General features: G+C 27.0%; 1 protein-coding gene across 1 annotated transcript in view; it reads left to right on the top strand.

Moving 5' to 3' along the window:
- Positions 1 to 6,137: 6,137 nt before the first annotated feature.
- Positions 6,138 to 24,168, top strand: part of LOC119666747 (protein singed-like) — a 21,776-nt gene continuing 3,745 nt past the window's right edge. Inside the window, exon 1 of the mRNA XM_038076030.1 lies at positions 6,138 to 6,288. Within this exon, the coding sequence (XP_037931958.1) occupies positions 6,138 to 6,288 (151 nt within the window). The remainder of the gene's footprint in view (positions 6,289 to 24,168) is intronic.

Below are 24,168 nucleotides of genomic sequence, written 5' to 3'. Positions count from 1 at the left end.
AGCATTATCACAAGAAACAAAATTATATCTACAAGTCATGTTTGATCTAAGATATTGAACAAAAATCTATTAAATGTTCATGTTCATTTAGATAATGGCAATAATCATAAAAATAGAAGCCCAAAGGGCATTAAACTTATACACTCATTCCTCACATTGAAATATGGAACAAACAATAAACTATGGTAATTCGACTACCATCTAAGTCAAGTACATCGAACCCACGAATGCTATCTAGAAGATTTCACCGTTTTCAGCTGACAGATAACGGCTACTGCCCAAACTATCATAACGTTGCTAAAAGCGCAGCACTTGTACTTTTTCATTGTGACCTTTTCAAGAAGGGCCCTCTATCTCCTAGCAGTTTCACACCTTCAACATTCAGACGGAAAGTACAAATCACTATTACAATCGCATAACCTAAGAAAATATTTCCAATAAGAACATTTACAGTTACCCAGTAGTAACGCTAATAGAAAGAAATAAACAGCCTAAAAATGTAGTCATTAAATGACGACAAAAACAGACGTTTGATCTTCGTGCTTTGGACGACCTCTTGACAATATACCAACTTGGTGATCCCAAGAAAGTTAATCACAGACATTGTTATAATTTAAGTGGGTCTGTAGTCGTACACTGATTTAGGCTTTCGGTTCCTTTGCAGCTTATAATATGGTAGATAGAAAGAAAAGTAGATAAATAGATATGTGAAAATAATGCCAATAGACTTAAGCATGCTTTGCAAGTTAACTAAATCTCATTATATCATAGTTTTTTTTTGCTTCAGTAAATAATTAATCACATTATGTTTTGTAAGACATAATGTTTTCTATGAAAACTGAATTGATTTTTTCTATTTTTAAAGAAAAACTTAAGCCCACAACTTTTGCCCAAACCCGAGATAAAGCAAATATAATTTATATTTGCAGCCAATGCTGCAAATCCATATTAATGCATATTAATAACTCTTTAGTAATGCATAAAAGCTGGTTTTTGCTGCGTTAAAAATAAGTCAAGACTTGAGATAAAATCTATTTATTCTGTCTTAGAAATAAAAATATTTTTTCCTCACAACTACTCGTAGAAGAGTATTGCTCAGCTTAGCAGCGCAACAGCAAAAGCGAAGCTTGAGCGGATGCACGATGTTAGCAAATCGAAGCTTTTGGCTATCATGAATTGGGCAAAAAATGGTAACAGTATAAATATTTTGTTAACAGCATTTAACCAATTTTTGCTATTGTACAAATTTACCTTTCGCCGGTGTATTTTTATGCAATATTTTTTTTCGCTGCATAACATTTAAGAGATACAAAGGCAAAAAAAAATATAATGTCAGAGGAGCGTTAAAGTTTTGTAACTTGCAGTTAACTAACTATAGTATACGTACGTATAATGTAAGAAACCTTTTTTATGGTTTTTTGAAGGTGTGCACCAAGCAAATATTTTTCCAAACTAATGAGTTACCATTAAATGTCAATAATTCAACTTCAAAATGTAAACTGCATTAAAAAAATATTTTCTTTCAAATAAACTCTTTTGTATTTTGGAATTTTCAAATTAAATTTAAGTAATGAGAAAACGTTAAGTAACGCAAATATCTTTTATGGTGCCATAAATTCTATTTGAAAATTTCTTCTAAACAATAAATAAATGAAATGTATAAGTACTTTTTATGATTTCCACGAAACCAAAGTAAAAGGTTAACAAATTTTGCGAAAGTTTCACACAAAAACAGTTAGTATCTGTAAATTTGGCTATTACAGCACACCAAACGAAAAGATTAATCTGTAAAAAATAAAAATAGACATTGGCATGCAACATCTTGTGAATTGCACATAAATCATTCTAGTTCTAGTTTATCGATCTTCATTCAACAAAATATATAATAAGAAAAACTGCTATAATTTTATTATAATTTTATGGCAAGCCTCGGGAAGATCGCATGCAGCAAGTGGCTTATGAATTGCAAATGGCAATCATCTTTAAATTTATCCAACAGCACCAACTGGTGAAAAATATTCGGACCATGCTTTTTTATTATTTTCCTAACTATTCTTTACAATTAATAAATTCTACGTCAAGAATGTTCCGTTGGTGCTAAACATCGAATGTTTCGTATTGTCTGCGAAAGCAGAATTTGTTCTGCATTTTTTCTCATTTGTGCATTTTCTTTTTAAGGCGCTCGTGCATCTCAAAAGTAAGAAAATATCTCAGCATTTAACCTAATAAATAATACCGTCATACATTAAGACTGAAAAGTTTTCGGAAATTCTCATTTAAAATTCGCGCGCTGTATATTTTTCGATATTTTAAGTTTATGTAGTTTGGCAGCACTGTCCTTAATTACTATGCCAAAAATGAGCTCGATCTGTCAGACAGTTCGTTTACGGCAGCTGTTGAAACCAGTTCACCTCAGTAGTGCGTTGCGAAATGTCTTCGACGGTCGTACGACCGTCCTGGAAGGCTTTGTACCACTCATAAACTTGAGTTTTCGATAAAACTGATTCCCCATAAGCCTTTTGTAGCATTCGCAACGATTCTGCACACGAAATTTCGTTCGAAACACAAAATTTGATGCAAACTCTTTGTTCAATATTTTTTTCCATTGTTTTTTTCGCAACGCCCTACTGAGGTGAACTGGTTTCAACAGCTGCCGTAAACGAACTGTCTGACAGATCGCGCTCATTTTTGGCATAGTAATTAAGGACAGTGCTGCCAAACTACATAAACCTTAAAATATCGAAAAATATACAGCGCGCGAATTTTAAATGAGAATTTCCGAAAACTTTTCGGTCTTAATGTACACTGTTGTAGTAGGATTGATATGTTAACGGTTATAAGCAGTCTTTATTAATTATTTTTTATTTATTGCTGTTCTTTAAATTATTTCAACCTGTCTGAAAACTCGTTTCAAAAAGATTGTCACAATTCTTTCGTAGCCATCTTGCGTGTATACAAGTCTATACGTAATTCAGTTTTAATTGCAATTGGATTGTTTAAATAGTCTTCGAACAGAACAAACGCAGCTAAGCTTAAGCATTTGATCATAGTCTCAGATAAATATTATTACTTAAAATAGTTTTATCTGAAAGTATAATAATGTCAAGTTTAATAATGCCATTATACGTATAAGGTAGGTGGCTTCTAGTAAACCAAATCATACTCCAAATAAAATTGAAGAAATTTTCCTTTTTACGTCAAATATATAAATGAAATTTATGAGCGACCGTGGGATCACTATAAATCTCGATAAATTATTATTTTTAAAATTAAGTTAATGAAAGTAACTATTTAGAAATTATAACAGTTAATATTAGCAGTCCATATGGCACGAAATGAGCATTAACAAAAATAAAAATTATCAGTTTTATTCCTTAGCCCAATTCTTTAATTTAACTATCACTAACTATCTATCTTTATCTTCATGACATGTATCAATAACATTTATGCCTATTGAAATGCAATATCACGCCAATAAGAAACGCAAGAAGTCATTGAATAATATCTCAAAAAATCTCAAAACCGATTACCCAAAACATTTGTAAAATATATCCCTGAAACCAAATTCAATTTGCTTCCACAGTAGTGATACTTACAACATATCCTTGACGAAATCTTAAGGCGAAGAAATGACTGATTAATTAAAACAATACTAGATCCACCAATAAGTGAGCTGAACAATTTGGACACATCCACTATATCGTTAGAGATCCAAGGTAATACCTAAATACTGATAAACTACCGTTCACACATCACATCTCGTACACAGTAACTGCATCTCGTACAAATTTTAAATCTGATATCATATATGTACTTCTTGATGCACTGTCCAATGCCTTAAGATATAATAAAATACTACTTGGGTAAAGTATATAGTATATATATCAGATAGCATTCATTGCCAGTTGATTTGGATTAAGACGGATTAATGTAGCTATAAAATCAACTAGATTTCGCAATAAATTTATTATCTGCAGTTATTTCTATTCTGTTATCTGCAGTAAAGCGAACTAATAATATACTCACTATATTATACTCAAACATATATTGACTATATTTCTTATCATATATGAGACCATAATATTTGTCTTTATCTTTACTATAAAAAGTAATATTGGCACGTCTGTTCAAGCTTTTTTAATAACTAAATACTTTTTTTGAAAGCTAAAATTGCGATATTGCAATATATATCTATTATTTCATTTACTATATATTCAATATTTTATTTAAAAATAGAATATTGTTTTATTTAAGAATTTTAACTTTTATTTCAAGCGTTATTTTTACGCACTACTGGAAATCCAGAACGCTGTTATACTCTCCACTAAAGATCGAATAATGCTTATTATATATATATATATTGTATAAGAGTTTTTTTTATAGTTTTTTTATATAGTATGAAGTGCAGAATATTTTGTTATTTATACATATTGAATATTAAAAAATGTACAATTCTATATCAGTCTTAATTCTACACATATACGTATTAGTATACTCTTCAGTATCTCAAAAAACATGACTTAATCTAAATAGCTTGAAATAAATAATAATAGATAATAGTTTTGCTACTTTTTAAATTATAGATATTTTAAACACTCAACTCTTTTACATAAATATTTAATTATATAGCACTTATATGGATATTTTCTGATTTTCAAATATATTAATTCATTACTTACTTTCTCCAGTATTAGATGGTTCTAGAGTCCATAATTGTTTCTTCTTTAAGCTAGCACCATTTGCGTTCAACTTATAGCCAAAAGTTTCGGCAGTCATATACTTATGTTGTCCATTAATAAGACCAATGGTCCACCAACCTTTTTGTTGGTTTTGTGATATGATATCTCCATTTGTGTGGTTCAACTCATAACATTGACCGTTCATGGTGTTGCTACTTATCGGTTTGGGAGCAATGGTGAAGCTGATTATTTAACACAGATACAAGAAAAAGGAAATGCGTAGATTATAATTTCCGGCTTAATAGATTGCGTCCGGCGCTATTGTAAAAATATTCAAATAGAAAGAAAAATATTTATTTATTATAAATTTAATAATATAATAGAAAGTATACATAAAACATATATCTATATATAAAATTAGAATGATGAAAAAATAATAAAACTTAACCGTAACTTTAAAAATTTGTCGATTATTTACACTTAATATATATCTAACTTGTTAATAGAAATTTTATTTTACTATTGTTAATTGTTAAAAAATGTCTGTAACGATCCTTAGTATTTTGCAGTTTATACTGATGCATTTAAAAAAAAAAAACTAAAATAGAAATGTAGTAGCATACATTTTTTGCTATTTATGTCTTCTAGCTAAATTACCGTCTACATAAATATTGCAGACATATACTATACATAATTGCAAGGTGTCATTATAAAAACCATGAACAAAATGTGGGCTTCAGAGAGTGTGACTTGAAATTTGTGCTTTGCATATAAACAACTCAAATCAATCAAGAAAGAAGATGCAAACTCAAATATGAAACTGCAACAGTGTCAAATTGCTAATTTTATAGACGACAAGACATACTTGACTTTCACAGTAGTTAATGACTTTCATTAAGCACGGATTTCTTAATGTCGAAGCTGTTGACAAAGTAGACAACTGACGCTGTTAGTTCAGGAAATGTGGACAAGATGGCAGTAAAAAGTTTTCTATAGTCTCCAAGCTTGCATTTGTTCGTTGCATTTGTATGCGAAGCATGTAAATTAATTTTATTACACATTTAGGATTAATTAAAATTTTTGAGCACTTTTTTTTATAATTTAATTTAAATTTAAATAAAGATATTTAAATATTTAGTTGAAAAAAAAAAACATAAAATAAATATCGAGTGAGATGTACCATTGAATATGTATTCAATATATTAATCTTAAAAATTACATGATTACTTAAATATTTTGATTTACATATGTTTCAACTGTCGGTACAATTCAAAGTATACACAATTCTCTAAACATTTAAACAAATTCAATATAACTAAATTAAAATTCAAGTAAATTTATGTGAATCCCATAAGCACACAACAAAAAAAACGTTGGTGACCACACCTAAAAGAACTTACTTCATTTCTCTGTTGTATGGAGTGTATTAAATCAGTTCCTATATCAACACAAACAATCATGATTGACCATAAAAAGTACAAAACAAATATACTCACACCAGGTCCGCATGCAGTCGCCACGGGACTAAATCCGCAGGACAATAAGACAGCCTATGCTCTATTGGTTGTGCTCATAAAGTTTATATTGCAAATCAAACTGACTGCAATCAGTAAAACGAACACAGTTCATTAACATTTGCTGGACGACTTGAAATACAGTGAAAAATTTAAATTAAAAATAAAAAGAAATAAACTTTAATATTTAACAATTGGTAAAGGTAAAAAATTGCAAACAAATGGGGTACATGACTCAGACACATTTATTTAAATGACAGTAGTAAGCGAAAAATTTTATAAAGAACGATAAGTATTTTTTTACGTATGTAAAATGCAGTGTTAACTGGATAAACCTTTTTAAGACATTCTTATAATATTACATATCGAGAAATTTAAAAGTTATACAATTTTTAAAATAATATTTGCAGATGTTTTACTAAAAATATAATATTTTTTATTTCGCACAATCTAAAAGATACTTTTATTTTTTATTTCTTTCCATTGACTATTATTATTCCATTACTGTTTCATTACTTGTTATAAGAAATACAAATAAATGGTTAGTTGCAGTAGCAGGCCATTGGATAACTTCCATGTACCCCAATTAGCAATTTTTCGCCGTTTTGGTATACCACAATTCTCGCAGAAATTCTAAAATATACGAGAGTAAACACTAAATCCATTCCGTCAAATTTAGTAAATTTAATAGGTCAGCGATGAACAGTCTGATAAACTATCAAAGAAATATTTTCCTAAGAACCTATATCTTCTCCAAAGCCAGGCATTCACAGAGAAAATGTATTATAGTTTCTTTTTGCTGCGGGTTTCCATAACTTCTGCAGCAAGGATTATGAGGAATGCACAGTTTCTCTGGGTCTGATAAACTATCAAAGAAGCATATTCCTAAGAACCTATATCTTCTGGATGCCAAAGCCAGGCTTCACAGAGAAAATGTATTATAGTTACTTTTTGCTGCGGGCTTCCATAACTTCAACGGTGAGGATTATGAGGAATGCGCAGTTTCTCTGCATGGGTTCCTATACACCAATGACCAGAAAGAACTACAAAAAGCCTTGCAGTGTACACGTGGTCTCTTTTGAAGAGTTCGAGTTTATTTTAAAATCATATATTTTTAATTTTTTAGAGATGAAATAAATTATATATAATATATAAGATTTTATTTTTTTTAATTTCGTACTTTTGTTTTCAGAGCATTAGTAAACTAACTCTGTACTTCGAATATTCGAACAGGGTCAATTCGAATAATTCGAATATTGGTTATGTACCTAATATTCAAATACTGAAGAAATCAAATAGCTTATCTGTATGTAATTCTATACGTATTCTGTCTAATCTCTGTACGTATTCTGTATAATCTCTGTACGTGATTATCTGCTTAGCTGACTAAAAAACTTCACATAACAATAAAATTACTTCATAATAATCAATTCAGAAATCTTGATTGTTTTAATTTTTCAAAAGTTTTGGCATCACTTTTTTATTTTTCAGTTTATATAAAAACACATTTATAGTTTTTTTTTATGTTACTGACTTTAAGATTTTATGCAGACTATATTGAACACAATAATTAAATAAGCAAACCATATGTTTTATGTTTATAATTCTTTTTATATGAATATAATCAATTTAGCAACTTCACGGATAATCAGATTTTTTTAATCATTTTTAAAACAATTCTGATAGATATTAATTTATAAATATCATTTAAAATTGTTCTTAGAATGACATCAACCGAAAAGCAATCAATAGAGTTCGATAAAAAATAATGATAATAGAATAATAGAAGAGTCATTTTAAAGATGACATCTTTAGAATACGTTGGTATTATGCTATTCGTATAAGCATAATCAATAAAAATATATAACTATTATCCAAAAATTAGATAATAAATTTAAATCGATCTTTAAAATATATCAAAATAGGTTCACTGACAAGAAGAATACAAACGAATTGATGTCTACGATCAGTTAAGGCAGACTTAGGTATCATGAATATTCAAATTTACAGATTGCAGAAATACTGCAAAGAAACCTCTGTCCCACTGCGGATGTAAAATGACGTAGAATAACAAATATAACTAAAATGTAAGTATTTTGTCGATTTAGAAATATAATTTATTCATTCTTGAAACTTAACAGGGTTTTAATTTAACGTTTGGTATTTGCAGCATAAAAATTATATACAAATAATTAAGTTCAAAAAACATATTTCAAGATCACAGAAGATGTGTATTTGGCAATACCCCAAAATAGTTATGTGGTAAACCAAAAAATTTAATAATTTAAAATAAAATTTTTATTCGTTATGTTTGGCTTTAAATAAATTAATTCTTATTTATTTATTTAGTCAAATATAATATAAAATATATATTAAGATAACTATTTAATGCAATTAAACATATATATATGGGATGCAAGCGACTTATTGACGTTCTTTTCCAAGTAGATTACATAAAACAAACTTATTGAAAAACTATTGTTTAAGCTTTCAAACTAATAAGTTCTTGTAATTATACTTATGCAGATTTCACTGTAATCACAAAGAATAAGTATAAATCCATAGTAACTTTGCAAACATCAGTAATAAAAAAGTAAGTTTGCTTACTTGCCAAAAGCGGTAGGACGTCATAATGAAAACAAACCAAAAAATAAAACATATTCTCGGGTGTGGATTTGCATATTAATTAAAAAGTGAAGAAAATGGGAATGAATTCGGGAGAAGTACAAATATTTGCCCATACATAGTTCTGTAATAACAAAACAATCTACATGTTAGCCAAGTTGATAAGACAAAACTGAAAGGAAAAATAAATGAGAAAAAATAATGATTGGGCGTTGTCATTGTCGAAGCACAAAAAACTAAAAGAAAGCAAAAGTTTTATATATTTTTTGTGGGAATAATTTTCAGCAGCAGAACTTCCCGAAAATGAGTTTGTTAATGTACTAAATGCACGCTTAATAGTTTAAAGATTTTATGAACGAATTTTATAGATAGATACATTTGATACGACCAAATGTGAAAATGTTTTAATTAAGTTACAAGAAAAGTTTATGCACCGCTACTTTGTATCTGCATTTCATCAGTAACATAATACCTAGACAGTTATTGACTGGCATGCACAGACTGCAACTTGTAAAAACTCTTCCAAAATAGAAGCAGTTGAGCACAAGATTTAGTGATGTGATCAGTGATTGCGTCTGTTAATTATTTCTCATAAAAATGTTATGGTAAATTAATTTTCATGAAACCTAAAATTGGATTATAAGAAAAGAAATGTAGAAAAGTGCATTACCAACAGAAGTCTAACACACATAAGAAAGTTTTAATTTTAGTTGAGTTATAAAAATAATGAGGCTTTCAATGTTATAAAGAAATCGTATAAAATTCAAAAAAAAATAAAAAATACAATTTAATTATGTTAGATACGAGTATGTAAACTGAAGCATTCATAATTGTTGTAAAAACGAATTTTTGTGAAAAAAAATTGTAGACAATCGTAACTAAATTTTATATATTTTTCATGCATACACACTGTTATATTACTTTAAACAAGTTCGATTAAATAGACTGAAATTGATCAAGATAATATAACAGATTGTTAGGCAATGCTAGAAAGAAGCGGATATCTGTAATTAGATTTTCGTTCACTGCAATTTCGCTCAAAAACTAACAAATACTTGCAGTTTATAGGTTTAAATTCTTAATAAATTTTTTCATAAAGGAATTTCGTTTATTTTTTAAATTACTTGATCATGAAAAAAACATTTAAAAGATTTTAGCGAATTTACAGGTAGTTTTAACGGACATACCAACTTATAATTTCTACTTATTTAAAATAAATGAGAAAATATCAAATTTGCATAACATTTAGAGTAGTGTTCTATAGAGTTCTTTCTGGGTATCTGGGATCAATTTTATATAATGTTTTATTCATTAACTATTCACTTGAGTAGACTGTCAGTATTCGTTGATGTAACTACAAGTAAATGTAACATCCAGGTAACCACTTTAGTTCAAAGTCTAGTGAAGTGGAAAAGGACCCATAGACATAAGTAGAGATATACAGATAGAGCACTAGTCTAATATGCAGATGACCACTTTAGTTTCAAGTCTAGTGAAGTGAAAATGGACCCATAGACATAAGTAGAATTATACAGAGATATATACATCTACTCGTGTTTTCCAGCAACGAATAATAAATTCAAAAACTTAGTAAGAAACCTTACAGCATGTTTTAAATATAAGAGCCCTAAGCCCACAACGAAAAATTATTTACAAAATTTAATAAACAGACTACTACATGTCTCAAAAGTAGAGGACAAGGAGGGACAAGCTTAAGAGACGAGCCTATCAAATCAATTCACTTAACACACCATTCGTTGAGATGAATGTTTTTAATTAACGAAGAATAATTCGTTAATTAAGAAAACTAACTAAAAACTACAGTGAATATTTAACACTATATAACATGTTACTTGATAACATCATAATAATTATAAAAGAAAAACAGTTAAGATTTAAATTAATATACATGTTTATTGTTTCTTTGGGCCGTATTTGCAAATATTGCTACAAAACTAACTTCTGGTTTATAAAATTGTGATTCCAATAATATGATATAACGTGTGATAAAAAAACTATGGGTATGTCTCTCAAAATCAAACAAAAGCCAAAAAAGTGATATATATATAACAATAATAAAACTATTATATGTCAATAATACTTCACCATACTTTAAAAATTAACACAATATAAAATTTAATGATATAATAGAAGATACTTAAACCGTCTTGATAATGTCTTAAATGGAAAATCCTAGCCTAAGTCGTTTTGAATCCGCATTAAAGGACGAGATAATGAATTAGATTTCTTGCTGATTTATAGCTGTACGACTTTGCTTTAAAGTTCTGATAGTGCCATACTTATACAATGTTTTACATTTATAAAGATGCCGCACTGACTTTTTCTTCTCCAGTTAAAAACTTAAATATTATAATTTTGCATAATAATATATGTTTACAATTTTATAATTTTATTTAAAGAGGTTTTCGAACAGAAGTGAAACAACAACAAAAATTATTTATAATAATTTTATTTATTTAATTTTAATTGCAATAAAGATTATAAGAAAGGTAATTAAATAATAGTAAGTATTTTTGGTAGTTTTGTCAACTCACTTTGTTTGTCGCAATAATACTCAAACGATACAGTGACGTGGTGAAATAGTTTCAAACCCTTTCAAAATCTATCTATCTATCTGATTTAATACATTTCATTTAGGTGTATTAATAGAGATATTACATTGGATATCGCCCATGTAGATCTTTAGAAGCACGTTTAAATAGGTTATATGAAATATTATTTATTATCGATTAATAACTTATCAAGATAATTTTAAAAAAAATTGCATTTATTAGTTAAATGTGTTAAGGTGAAAATCTATAGAGCATTTGTGAGAATTAAGAATTCAATAAATTAACAGAAGAAATAAATTTAATTAAAAAAGTTATTAATCATACACTATTAATTTGTGTAGAACATTAAAAAGTTTAAAACAACTAAAAATAGATATAAATGGGAAAAAATATAATTATTTTTATGAGTATAGAAACATCCGTTCAACACATAGAAGTAAATAATTTTTTGTCTGCAATATACAATAGTAACAGCAGATCAATTACCTACAAATATTGTTTTACTCATTTATCTATTAACAATTGCCACAATCAATTCAAAGAACCATCAATAGGCAGTCAACATCATTTAAGTGTTCATCACCATTTTTAATTAAATTTAATTGATAAACAATTAGTAACAAAAATTCTTTCAAACACTTTGTTGATATATATGTTATGTTAAAACGTGTTTTACTTTAAAAAACAAAAAATAAAAAGAAATTTCAAATAAACAGAAATATATGCATGAACAAACCAGCTTATAATTAGTTTTAGATATATATCGGCAAACAAGTTGCAGAAAAAGAAACAAATTAGAGTAATAATTGTAACCATTATACACATATTTTTTTTATTATGTATAACATTTATGGCCAATATGGCAATGAGATACTTTACAATAAAATTTTGTGCAACTAATTATGTCTACTCTCTCCTTGATTTAAACTGTATCAGCCAGCAACTGCAACAATTATTTGAACAATGTCAACAATCCATACATACATATATGTATGTACCAAAAGTAAATAAATATAATGCAATATGTACACAAATTGCATTCACTAATCTAAATGTATCTTTTCTTTAAACAAAATTTGTTAACACTTATACTTAAGTTCAAATCTATCTTGAATACCATTAATAAACGCACTCTTTTATTTTTTATTATTACAAAAAACAGTCTACAATATGTCTTTATAAACTAACAAAGAAGTAATTTGTTGACATACTACAGATATTGTAAAGAAACTATTTGCCTTACCGTTCATTTGTTTAAAGATATTTATTTGAGATACACTAATTGCAGTAACGGCATGCAGTTTGCAATTATCAGACAGTGTTGTTTTACTATCAGTTTTGTGTATTGGGCAATTTTCGCTTCATTACTTGCAGTATTGACAGAACTCGTTGAGTATATTTAATCCTTTTAATTGCTGTGCTACAGAATCTCAAGATATTTATTTCATTTTATTTTTAACGATAGATCGTTTACATTCGTTACTAAGTCAATTAAATTTTTAGATAAAATAATGATAGAGTTTTTAGCAGTTGACTAAGATATTTTCATTATCGCATATACCATAAATGAAGTTTTTTTCACTAATTCCTTCATGTTATCACAGTTACTTTTTTTTACTCGGTATTTATTTAAATACTGCGGTATTTAAATAAAGTTTAGTTTCTTTCTCTAAACCTAATTATATACCTTCTGATCAAATAGGACGCGAGGTCTATTTTTGAATTCTTTACACGAAACTATTTCGACTTTTTTGTATAGATGCCAAACAAAAACTAATCGTACGATATGCATTAAACTTTGACAGAATGTGTATAATAGTGTTGCCAGCGTGAAAATAAAAAAAATTTACCGATTGGATAAGCGCGGGAATTCAAAAATTAAAGTTATTTTTTGATCACAAGGTAGTTACGATTTGGATAAAATATTTCTGTCATTAGATTGTTATTATTATTAGAACCACATTTTTTAAATATATATATAAAGTTATTCTTGCTATTGACGAACTTACAATTTAAAGAAGAAAAAAGTAACTGAACTAACAAAAAACTGCAACTTTGTTTTCTTGAATTCTAATCACAACATCTATAAATTTAAAAGAAGACCCTTGACATTACTTGATTATTGTCAAGACCTGAATTTCTGTTGTATGAACTCATTATTATTGTTGTTGACTTTATATTAATTTTGGTCTTACAACATTTTATCATTAAACCAACTTTAAATTAAATGGCTTAAATTAAATATTTTAAATATTTAATCGAAATTTGAAAATAATGTAGTATAATAGTTTTTATATATAGTTTTTATTTATATATTAAATGATATTGATTATGAAGCAATATTGAAGTAAGATATTCAGGAGCAATAGCACAGATCATTGATAACTGATAATAATTTGTTAACCAACATTACGAATTACTATATTTACAATTTTTATAATTTATAAATGTGTATATATATTTAAATATACATATGTCTTTAATTATAATTATAATAATAATAATTTGTTATGAAGAACTAGAATACTATGTACAAATTCTATATTAACTTTCTAATACTCAAATCCATCATATGAAGCCACTTCCACAAACTTAAATTGTTAATTAATTTTTCTATTAACAAAAATAATCTTATAAATTAATAAATTTAAATTTTGAAAATGTCTTCCGATTGAAATAAAAAATTAATCAAATTGTCAAGCGCCAGTCTCTTCAAAATCGAATTACAATTAATTTTTCAGAAATTCATACATATATCTTCGGAGATATTTAACGTTAAATGTCAAGAATTAGGTTTTAACATACCCTTCGGATAAGACTGGAACTTTAACTACTTATACATACCAACAAATACAATTTTATTTTACAAGATATATGTACAAAATTCACAGTACAAAAAACTAAGTATAATTTAAATTAAAAGTGAAAATAAAAATGTAATATATGTGCACTATTATATATGTATATAGGTAGACTATAGATAGTACAATTAGTCTGGTGAAATTTTAAGTGTTGTGCTATTTGAAAGGATTGCCATAAATAAAGCGATTATTTCAAAATTGCATTGTCGCCCACTGGAAAAACTATTTGATGCACTTAGAGAGAGGTGTTTGAAATTGGTGAAGGTGTCCTATTTAATGATCCATGACAAACCATTATTCATACATGTATAATAAGCCGGCACAAACTAACCAAACTTTTCACTGCTGTTATTGTTGTCATTTATTTTTTTTTTTGCAATTTCTCTAATTTTAGTTAGTATTTGTCACTATTGTTTATTGTTTTAGTTTTAGTGCTGTAATGTGCGCTCTTGTATGCGTTATATTATGTCGAAATAGCTTAAAAGTGATTTAATATCACTTTTATAACAGACATAACTAATTTCTTTGCAGGAGTTTATATTTATTTATGAGCTCGTAACATAAATACTTATATTTAAATAAAATAAAATAAATACTTTTAATAAATACTTTTTAACAGTAAATACTTACCGAATTATTATCTTAAGTTGAAATTACTTAATATTAGTATTACTTTTGAGTTAAAATAGTAAAATACGAGTATCGAGAATAAGAAAGTTTCCTTTGTCTAAATGTATTAAGTAAATTATGAATAAAGAGATTTTTTCGAACAGTGGTAAACTACAACAACAAAAATTCATTTTATATTATTTTAAATAATTGAATTTTTGGCTGACCATACAGCTGTTTCGAGTATTGCCAAACACCCATCATCTGTCGTCTTGGAAATAATTCTTGTATTTAATTATTCGTAAATAATTTTTTGAGACTGCAAATACCAGGAATCGAACTCGTGCCCTGTTAAATTTGTAGCTCAGAGTCAGCGCTCCTTAACCAACTGACCCAAAGCCATATTTGACATTTATGTTCACACATTTTTCTGGAGTTTTGTTACTTTGTTGTGAAGATTTTTATCAACAAATTCATTTGCTGTGTTTATATTAGAACGAAATCATAAACCTGCTGTAGAATAATTGAAGTAATTAATTATATTTTTTATTTTTAATTGTTAAATTTCATTACTATTTCATTACTATTTCATTACTAGAAAATTATGAATAGAATTTTTATATTAAAAAAACAATTCTTTACTTTATTACTAAATTTAATAAAATGGTGTTTCTATTGTTAATTATATCATATTAGATATAATTTTTTATATCTAAGCACTATGTAAAGTAATTAAAAGCAGGGCCATCTACATAGATTATGTATATAAACTATTTGAAATTAATAAATAAAATACAAATAAATCATTAATCAATTAAAATTTATTTTGTGTTTTGGCCACCACTTGACTCAATCCAGCACACTTTTTTCGTAGACAGATTAAGATATACTAATAGTGCAAACGTTTTTCAACTCAAAATACTTCATCGGTTTGATAATTATGGCTTTAGGAACATAAAAGCAAATGTTCAGTAACTAAACTATCTTTAAAACTAAGACTGTCGTAAGTATATAAATTTTTTTTAAATTATTTTTAAAAACAAATAAAAAAATTTTAGATAGTAGAAGTAGATATATAGTAGATATAGTGTTTGAAGTCATTAGTGTGTATGAACAAAACTACAACGATTTTTGTTCTTGAAGCAAATGAGTCAGCATTCGTTTTTTGAAATATTGCAATACTAAATTCAAATAAAAGTTAAAATTAAAGTTCTTAAATGAAATTTCAAAAATATATCTATAACGGCTAATTGACAGAAATCCTTTTTCGACATTAATTGTATATATGATATAAAAAAAATATTTAACTCATTTATTAAAAATATATTTATTTTCTTTTAATTTGAAATCTTACATCTGTTAAAAAACATACTTATTTATATGTACATTCGTGTTTTTTTTATCTCTATACTTATTAGATATCAATATCTCTTAGCTGTTAGTATATATTCTATACATTGCAAATATGCAACATTTTATTGCATTCCTGTTTTGTTGCTTTTATAAGCATTGATTGAAATCACTTTAATGGCAATTGACTCACATATTGTGAGATACAAGTACAAGACAGATAGGAAACTTGCATCTTATTATACATTAAGACTGAAAAGTTTTCGGAAATTCTCATTTAAAATTCGCGCGCTGTATATTTTTCGATATTTTAAGTTTATGTAGTTTGGCAGCACTGTCCTTAATTACTATGCCAAAAATGAGCTCGATCTGTCAGACAGTTCGTTTACGGCAGCTGTTGAAACCAGTTCACCTCAGTAGTGCGTTGCGAAATGTCTTCGACGGTCGTACGACCGTCCTGGAAGGCTTTGTACCACTCATAAACTTGAGTTTTCGATAAAACTGATTCCCCATAAGCCTTTTGTAGCATTCGCAACGATTCTGCACACGAAATTTCGTTCGAAACACAAAATTTGATGCAAACTCTTTGTTCAATATTTTTTTCCATTGTTTTTTTCGCAACGCCCTACTGAGGTGAACTGGTTTCAACAGCTGCCGTAAACGAACTGTCTGACAGATCGCGCTCATTTTTGGCATAGTAATTAAGGACAGTGCTGCCAAACTACATAAACTTAAAATATCGAAAAATATACAGCGCGCGAATTTTAAATGAGAATTTCCGAAAACTTTTCGGTCTTAATGTATTTAATTGAAATTAATTCCGTTCAGATTTCATCAAGATAAAACAGTCTTATTTCTAATATCAAACATAGCTCCTTGACTGACAACATAAAATTAAAAATCACTTAACGTAATTTTTTTCTTCTCCCTAAAATTTTTTCATTTCTAATGTAAAGAAAACATTTTCCCAATTAAATACGTGTACAAATGCAAAACTAAAAAACTTCTTAATTAAAGTCAAAACAATTTTCTACAATTGCCGCAAATTAAAGATTTTAGACCGCCTGAAGACAGAAATTACAGTTAAAATGATACATTTTAGTCGGAATAGATAAGAATAGATATTTTGTACGTATTACGTCAAATTAGATTCTATTTATTGTAGAATTGTTAGACACCAGAAACTCGTAGAAGTAAAAGGCAGGGCAGTCGATTTGCAATTTAAATGAAAAATAACTGCGAATAAAATTAATACAAACTTAAAAAATAACTGAAAAAATAAATTAATATTAGAAACTAAATACGACATAAAAGAAAATTGTATGCTACACACAAAATTAAAAGCACAGTCATAAGTTATCTGTAGATGCAAAAATTGCAGCGAACAAAGCTCAAACAGTGCTCACAATGTGAACGGATAAAGGATTAAGTTGAGTGGAGAAGGAAGCTACTATTGTAGAACCAGATACTCAGCTGCAGATCATGTATCAAACATTGTGAGGCACATGGCACACGTCTGTGAGGAAATATGTTGCAGCTGATAGCATAGAACTACAGTAGAAGTAGCGACAGCAACAGCAACAGCTGCATAATGGTTTGTAAAAATAGAAGATACAACAGAGTCGAGGCAAAAGTCAGAGTCAGAGTCAAAGTCTATGTCTAAACTAAAGTTAAAGCCACAGCCATAGCCAATAGAAATTCTTAACAAAAAGCAACGCGTGGTAAATTTAAGCATTAGTGCAATCATGCAACATGCAGCATGCAAGATGTAAGATGCAACGAATTCTTGTTGTATTTGCTGTTGCAATGTGTATATTGCTCCGATTGTTCTGATTGCAGACAGTTAAGCCAAGTGAAAAGAGTTAAAAATTATTTGCCATAACGAATTGTACTTATATCTAAGCTAAGCTAAGCTAGGCAAAGCAAAGTGTGATCTAAAAATAATAATAATCGTTGTTCCCGTAAGCCAAATCCGAAATGGTGAAATAATAAAATATTATAACAGTCAAGGTGGCAACAATCGCAACGAATAGTAACAATGCGTCTTGCGGTTTTTTGCCATTTTCCTTTACATATATATTTATAAGTGTATATATTTTTTTAATAGATACTTGGAACACACTACAGTGTAAACTAAAGAAAGTCCGCCACGGTTGAAGCTGTTCATTGGCATAGAAAAAAAGATATCTTATGAAAACCAAAACAATAAATAACTCAACTGCTATTTTAAATAATAAATGGAGTAAGCTTGTACCGAGGCATAGAATTACAATTTTTTGTTATCTGAGCTAATAGTTATTTTTTTCTTGTAAAATGTGTAACGTAGAATTTGACCATGACTAAGGTCAACATTTTTGCCAAATTTATAGTTTTGATTATTATTAAAACTGTTACAGGAACAGTTAAGTATAAGAGCATTGAGGTTAATAAACTGAACAATTAATTTCAATTAAGTCAATTAACTTGGCTAACTACGATACTATAGCACATGCCGTTAAATAGCTGGCGGCAATTTTAGTCTGCTCGCCATCACCATTCAGAGCGAAAACACACTATATAATTTACCAAATAATTACAAGATTTCATACATTAGAACATAGATAGATTGGTGTGATATCCTGTACTTAACATCATCTGTGAAATTAAGAGTTTTTCTAAAAAGAAATGAAGTTATTTATATTAAGAAAAATGCTCCATATCATTTAATAAAGTTATTAATGTTATAAATTGAAAATATAAAACTGCATATAAATTGAATTCAAAACCTCTTTACTCTATCCTAAAATACAGGATACAACAACTGCAACTATTAATACAGATACAGTTGTAACGACAAATAGATAATGGAGCACTTAAGTACCAAATGCTTAAGTCTATCTTATGCTCGACAACTAGTCATGCAAAACCGAAAATCAAAAAGGAATTAAATCTATAAGCATATATGTTTTTTATAAAATAATGAGCTAATAACGTTTACAGGAGGCACAACAGACAAACCCCAAATCACAGTTATTGAATTCATTCCTTTTTAGGAACAAAGGATCATCATATTATCAAGCAAGCTGTCACTATCGTATCTTAAGTGAAAGTGTTAGCTAAAAGCACCTAAAAACGTAGAATAAAGATAATAAAACAAGAAATTAACAATTGTCCATAGCGAATTGTGACATTAAGTCTCTCAACCTCTCATAACTACCCTTGGTTACTAAAGTGTGGTTTCAGCCATTGAACCTTCAAAGACTACAAACCTGAATTTTTTTGCAATTAATCCTTGAAGTCGTTTTAGTGTGATCAAGCCTCACATTGTGACTTCCCGCATACTGTAAAAGAATAAATAAAATTCGAATGGAACTAAAAAAAGGTTTTTACCATATAAATAAAACCTGTATAAAATTAATAAGAAGAATATGTCTTCTAATTTCGCATTTTTAAAGTTAATAAATAAGTACAGCTTAATTACATTATTATACATCGATCATGATCGATGATCCATCACATTATATTACATATAATTTGACTTCTGCAACCTTCTCTACTAAGCTTTATACTTTAAGCACCTTTAACCAAACTATGAACAGCTCTATAACTAAAAAAGCTTAACTATCCTGTATTTACAAAATAATTTTAATAGAAATAAAAAACTTTACATGATTTTTACGCCTTTGGATCTTTTATTTACACTACGTTATTGTCAGACGCTCTATAAGATAAGGGTTCTTGACTATAAATTAAAGTACAGACTTTGAGTTTAAGCAGGGTAGTAATGGATACTAAGATTGTATACGACTCCCGTCAAGACTATTGCAATTATGTCTAATAAGAAAAGACTGAGGGACAATCTTATTAAGCAATGCAATAATAAAATAATGACAATGTCCATTTAAAAAATATAAAATAAGTAATTAACGAAAGAATTGACTTTTTTACATAACTTAAAAACTCTTTATTTGGCCTTAAAAAACAAATTATTTTAAAAATAAAATATAAAATATATATAAGTAAAATTAATATAATAAAATATTCTAAAAGTTGTGTAAAATATTTTCTTTACGAATGCTTTTTATCCAAAGATATTTTATAGGAATCTTTATAAAATCTGACTCTTTTCCACGAGCAATTATCAATGGTTTGGAAATGGGACCAACAATTTAACCAAGAAATGGAACAACTCAAATATATTTTTTTAAGATAAAGTATTTGTAGAACATGTCGAATATGAAAACTTTGCAGTTACAATAAAAATACCTTTCACAAATTTCATTCCTTTCATTTAAATCATATCCCACAGATATGTGAAAGACCAAATAACTATCTAATTTAAGTTCAAAAAATCAAACTCTGTCCACTTGCTTAATATTTACTAATTAAAATTTTAACAAGTATATCAAATGAAAATAAATTAAGTTAAATGTTGTTGATTAAGAAAATAATATTCTCTTACTCATAGTAATTTTCAACTATTTCTGTATGATTTTCTAATTAGATAAATATCTTTGACATCACTTAACTCGTTTTAAAACAAACAGTTTTCACAGAATCCATGTAGATTTCTATATGTACTAGTATGTGTAAAGGCAATAAATAAATTAAAGATTTGCCTAATTGCAGAAATGTTTAGATTTCTAAGCTAAGAACCATAAAATCGAGAGAAATTGACTAAATACTATAAAGTACAGTGAAAGGTGATAAATTTATTTGATAGCGTACATTAAAAAATAAATTGTTTACTAAGCTATGGCTTTTTTTTACTATTAAAACATTATCATTTATTTTTAATAAATTTTTTATATAAATTATTTTTAAAGCGTAGAGTCATTACTCTGAAGTACGGCAAATACATGGCTATTAAAATTTGAAATTAGCAACATATTTTATTATTTTTAAATAGGATATTTTGAAAGCATAAAATTATTCAAATTTAACTTTTTTAATCTTATACTTAACTTATTTTTGCCATAAAATAGATAACATTGCATTACATTAAGAAAATATTTCAACTGTAACAACTCTACATATAAAGAAAAATATCTTTAGAAGAATGTTTGATTTTAATGTAATAGAATAAAATCTAAAAAAATATATTTGCAGAATTTCTCTTTTATTATAATTACAAAATATTTGTTATACTTTACTATACCAATTTTCAAACAAAAAATAAAATAAAATACTTAATATTTTTCACAAAAGTATTTAACCAAGATATTAATAATAATGTTATACCTACAAAGTAAATTGGCTCTATATGAACTGTATTATTAAATAATTTAAGTTATCATCACAAAATGAATCCCATTATTTCTCTCAAGCACTCAATTGATATTCAAATCAGTTCAAATATATGTATAGAAAGAAATAAGCAACAGTCAAAGTGATAGCTAACTACAATAAAAAAGAAAAGGATATAAAAATTTATATCCTTTTAGTACTAAAAAAAATTTAACAGTTTTAATAAAAAAAATATAGTAGAAAAACTTAGTTTAAACATTTATGTTGCAAATATAATCAAATCAGTTCAAACATATGTATAGAAAGAAATAAGCAACATTCAAAGTGATAGCTAACTACAATAAAAAAGAAAAGGATATAAAAATTTATATCTATAAAATTTATATTTATAATTTATATTTTTATATAAATTATATAAAAATTTATATTCTTTTAGTACTAAAAAAAATTTAACAATTTTAATAAAAAAAATACTGTAGAAAAACTTAGTTTAAACATTTAAGTTGCAAATATAATCAAATCAGTTCAAACATATGTATAGAAGGAAATAAGCAACAGTCAAAGTGATAGCTAACTACAATAAAAAAGAAAAGGATATAAAAATTTATATCTATAAAATTTATATTTATAATTTATATTTTTATATAAATTATATAAAAATTTATATTCTTTTAGTACTAAAAAAAATTTAACAATTTTAATAAAAAAAATACTGTAGAAAAACTTAGTTTAAACATTTAAGTTGCAAATATAATCAAATCAGTTCAAACATATGTATAGAAGGAAATAAGCAACAGTCAAAGTGATAGCTAACTACAATAGAAGAAGATATGAAAACTTATTAACAGTGCTAACAGCTAGCACTACATAAAAAACATTTAACAATTTTAATAAAAAAAAAATATTGTAGAGAAATTTATGTTTAAACATTTATATTGCAAATATAAGCAAGACATTCTAGATTTGTTATAATACCAGCATTTGACCTAGCACAAGAAATAACTACTCAGTCCACTAACCTGAAGAGTTCCTCAAAAATATAACCAAATTAAATAATAACACTACCAACTATAACAAATCATATTTTTATTATGACGATATTGCTTTGACACTAACTCTTAGTATGACCCCATTTGGCATTATAGTCTTTTCGATAAATTTGGTGGATATGAAACCATTTCTACATACAAAATAAACACTTAATAAATGATTTAATCTGTCATTTTTACATCATTTTGCTGAAATGCTATTGAAAATGAACTAATTTATGTATTATTATGTTTAGTTTTACGTAAAGGCCTCACTATATGTGATATAAATGTCGTAAGCACAACAAAAAAAATAATTAAAATCTAAAGATTTATTTATAAATTTATTTATTATTACAAAATAAATGTTTTTGCTTATGTTATTGTATAAAAATAACTTTAAAACGAAATAAATTTATAAAAATGTCAAACGAAATACCATTAATCATTGTGTGAATCCATTTTATATCAAAATGATGAATAATGCAAATAGGGTCTTTTCGAGCGCTTATATGAAAGCACTTTTATCCAGAAATCTTAAGAGTAACAGAGCACCACACAAAAAAAATATTTGCAAAATTTTTAAAAGTTAATTTTGAAGTATTTTTTTTCATTTATATCGTATAACCAAGAAACGATTATCACTCAGAGTGTTTAGCATGAGCCCTTCTATTTTCTTTTGTTTTGGACAATGCAGAATGCAAAAAGTGATGCAGACAGATATCATTGGTATTATCTATACACCATCGATATAGTTCTCATTTGTGTTAGTAAATATAGCTTCTACCGCAATTATAGATAAAAAAGACTGAAAACACCTTATTATCTGACTCGCTCGTGAAGTCTAAACTTTTGACCATGTTTTCTTCTGAAATGCATTTTATAGTCACTAATTTTTTATGAGTTTCTGATAAAATCTACAGTCTTTGTGGGAATACCACAGTTTACTCAATATGTCGACAGATTTTTCTGGAAGTTTTTTAATAAGATATTTTTTATTATAATTACTACAGTTTTATTTTTTTTTAATACTTATACATTTATTTACTGTATCTTTTCTTACAATGAGAATCACTAATTACATAATAATACAATTTTTTTATTTTATTGTATAAAATAAAATAAAATAAGTAAACCTTATATTACGAATCTCACTTAGATCAATGGGTTAACTTTCTTTGGAGTGAATGTTAGGTGGTTTATTAAAGTTAAAAATTTATTTTTTAAACTGCAATTATAACATGAAGCCTAAAAAGTAACCAAAAGCTCCAATGTAGCCAATCGGAGTAAACAGTCGCTCATATTCTTGATAACTATCCAATACTTTCCTGCAAAGACGCTGTAACCGACATGCAATTACTAGTCTACGATATTCTGATGAAATATATAACATATTATAAAAATATATTATTAAAAATATATTAAAAAATATGTTATGCTTAAATAATTATTTATTATTAATTTTTCTATTGAACATTTTATTTTAATAAAAAAAAATAAAATTATTTTAAATGGCTGTTTAGAAACATGGCACAAAAAAATATAATAGCTATCTTAACACTCCATTCCCTGTCTATTATAAGAAAATAATTATATTTTTTTAATATCTTATATGCACAAATACATATATATTCACATAAAAGAAATATATGTGTATGTAAAAATTTATACCATATCTAATTACTATTAAGTTTGCGTTATTA

This window comes from Teleopsis dalmanni, chromosome 1 (assembly GCF_002237135.1).
Source record: "Teleopsis dalmanni isolate 2A chromosome 1, ASM223713v2, whole genome shotgun sequence".
In the NCBI taxonomy this organism is placed as follows: domain Eukaryota; kingdom Metazoa; phylum Arthropoda; class Insecta; order Diptera; family Diopsidae; genus Teleopsis; species Teleopsis dalmanni.
The sequence above is the reverse complement of the archived record's forward strand: the minus strand, read 5'-3'. Positions and strand labels throughout refer to the sequence as shown.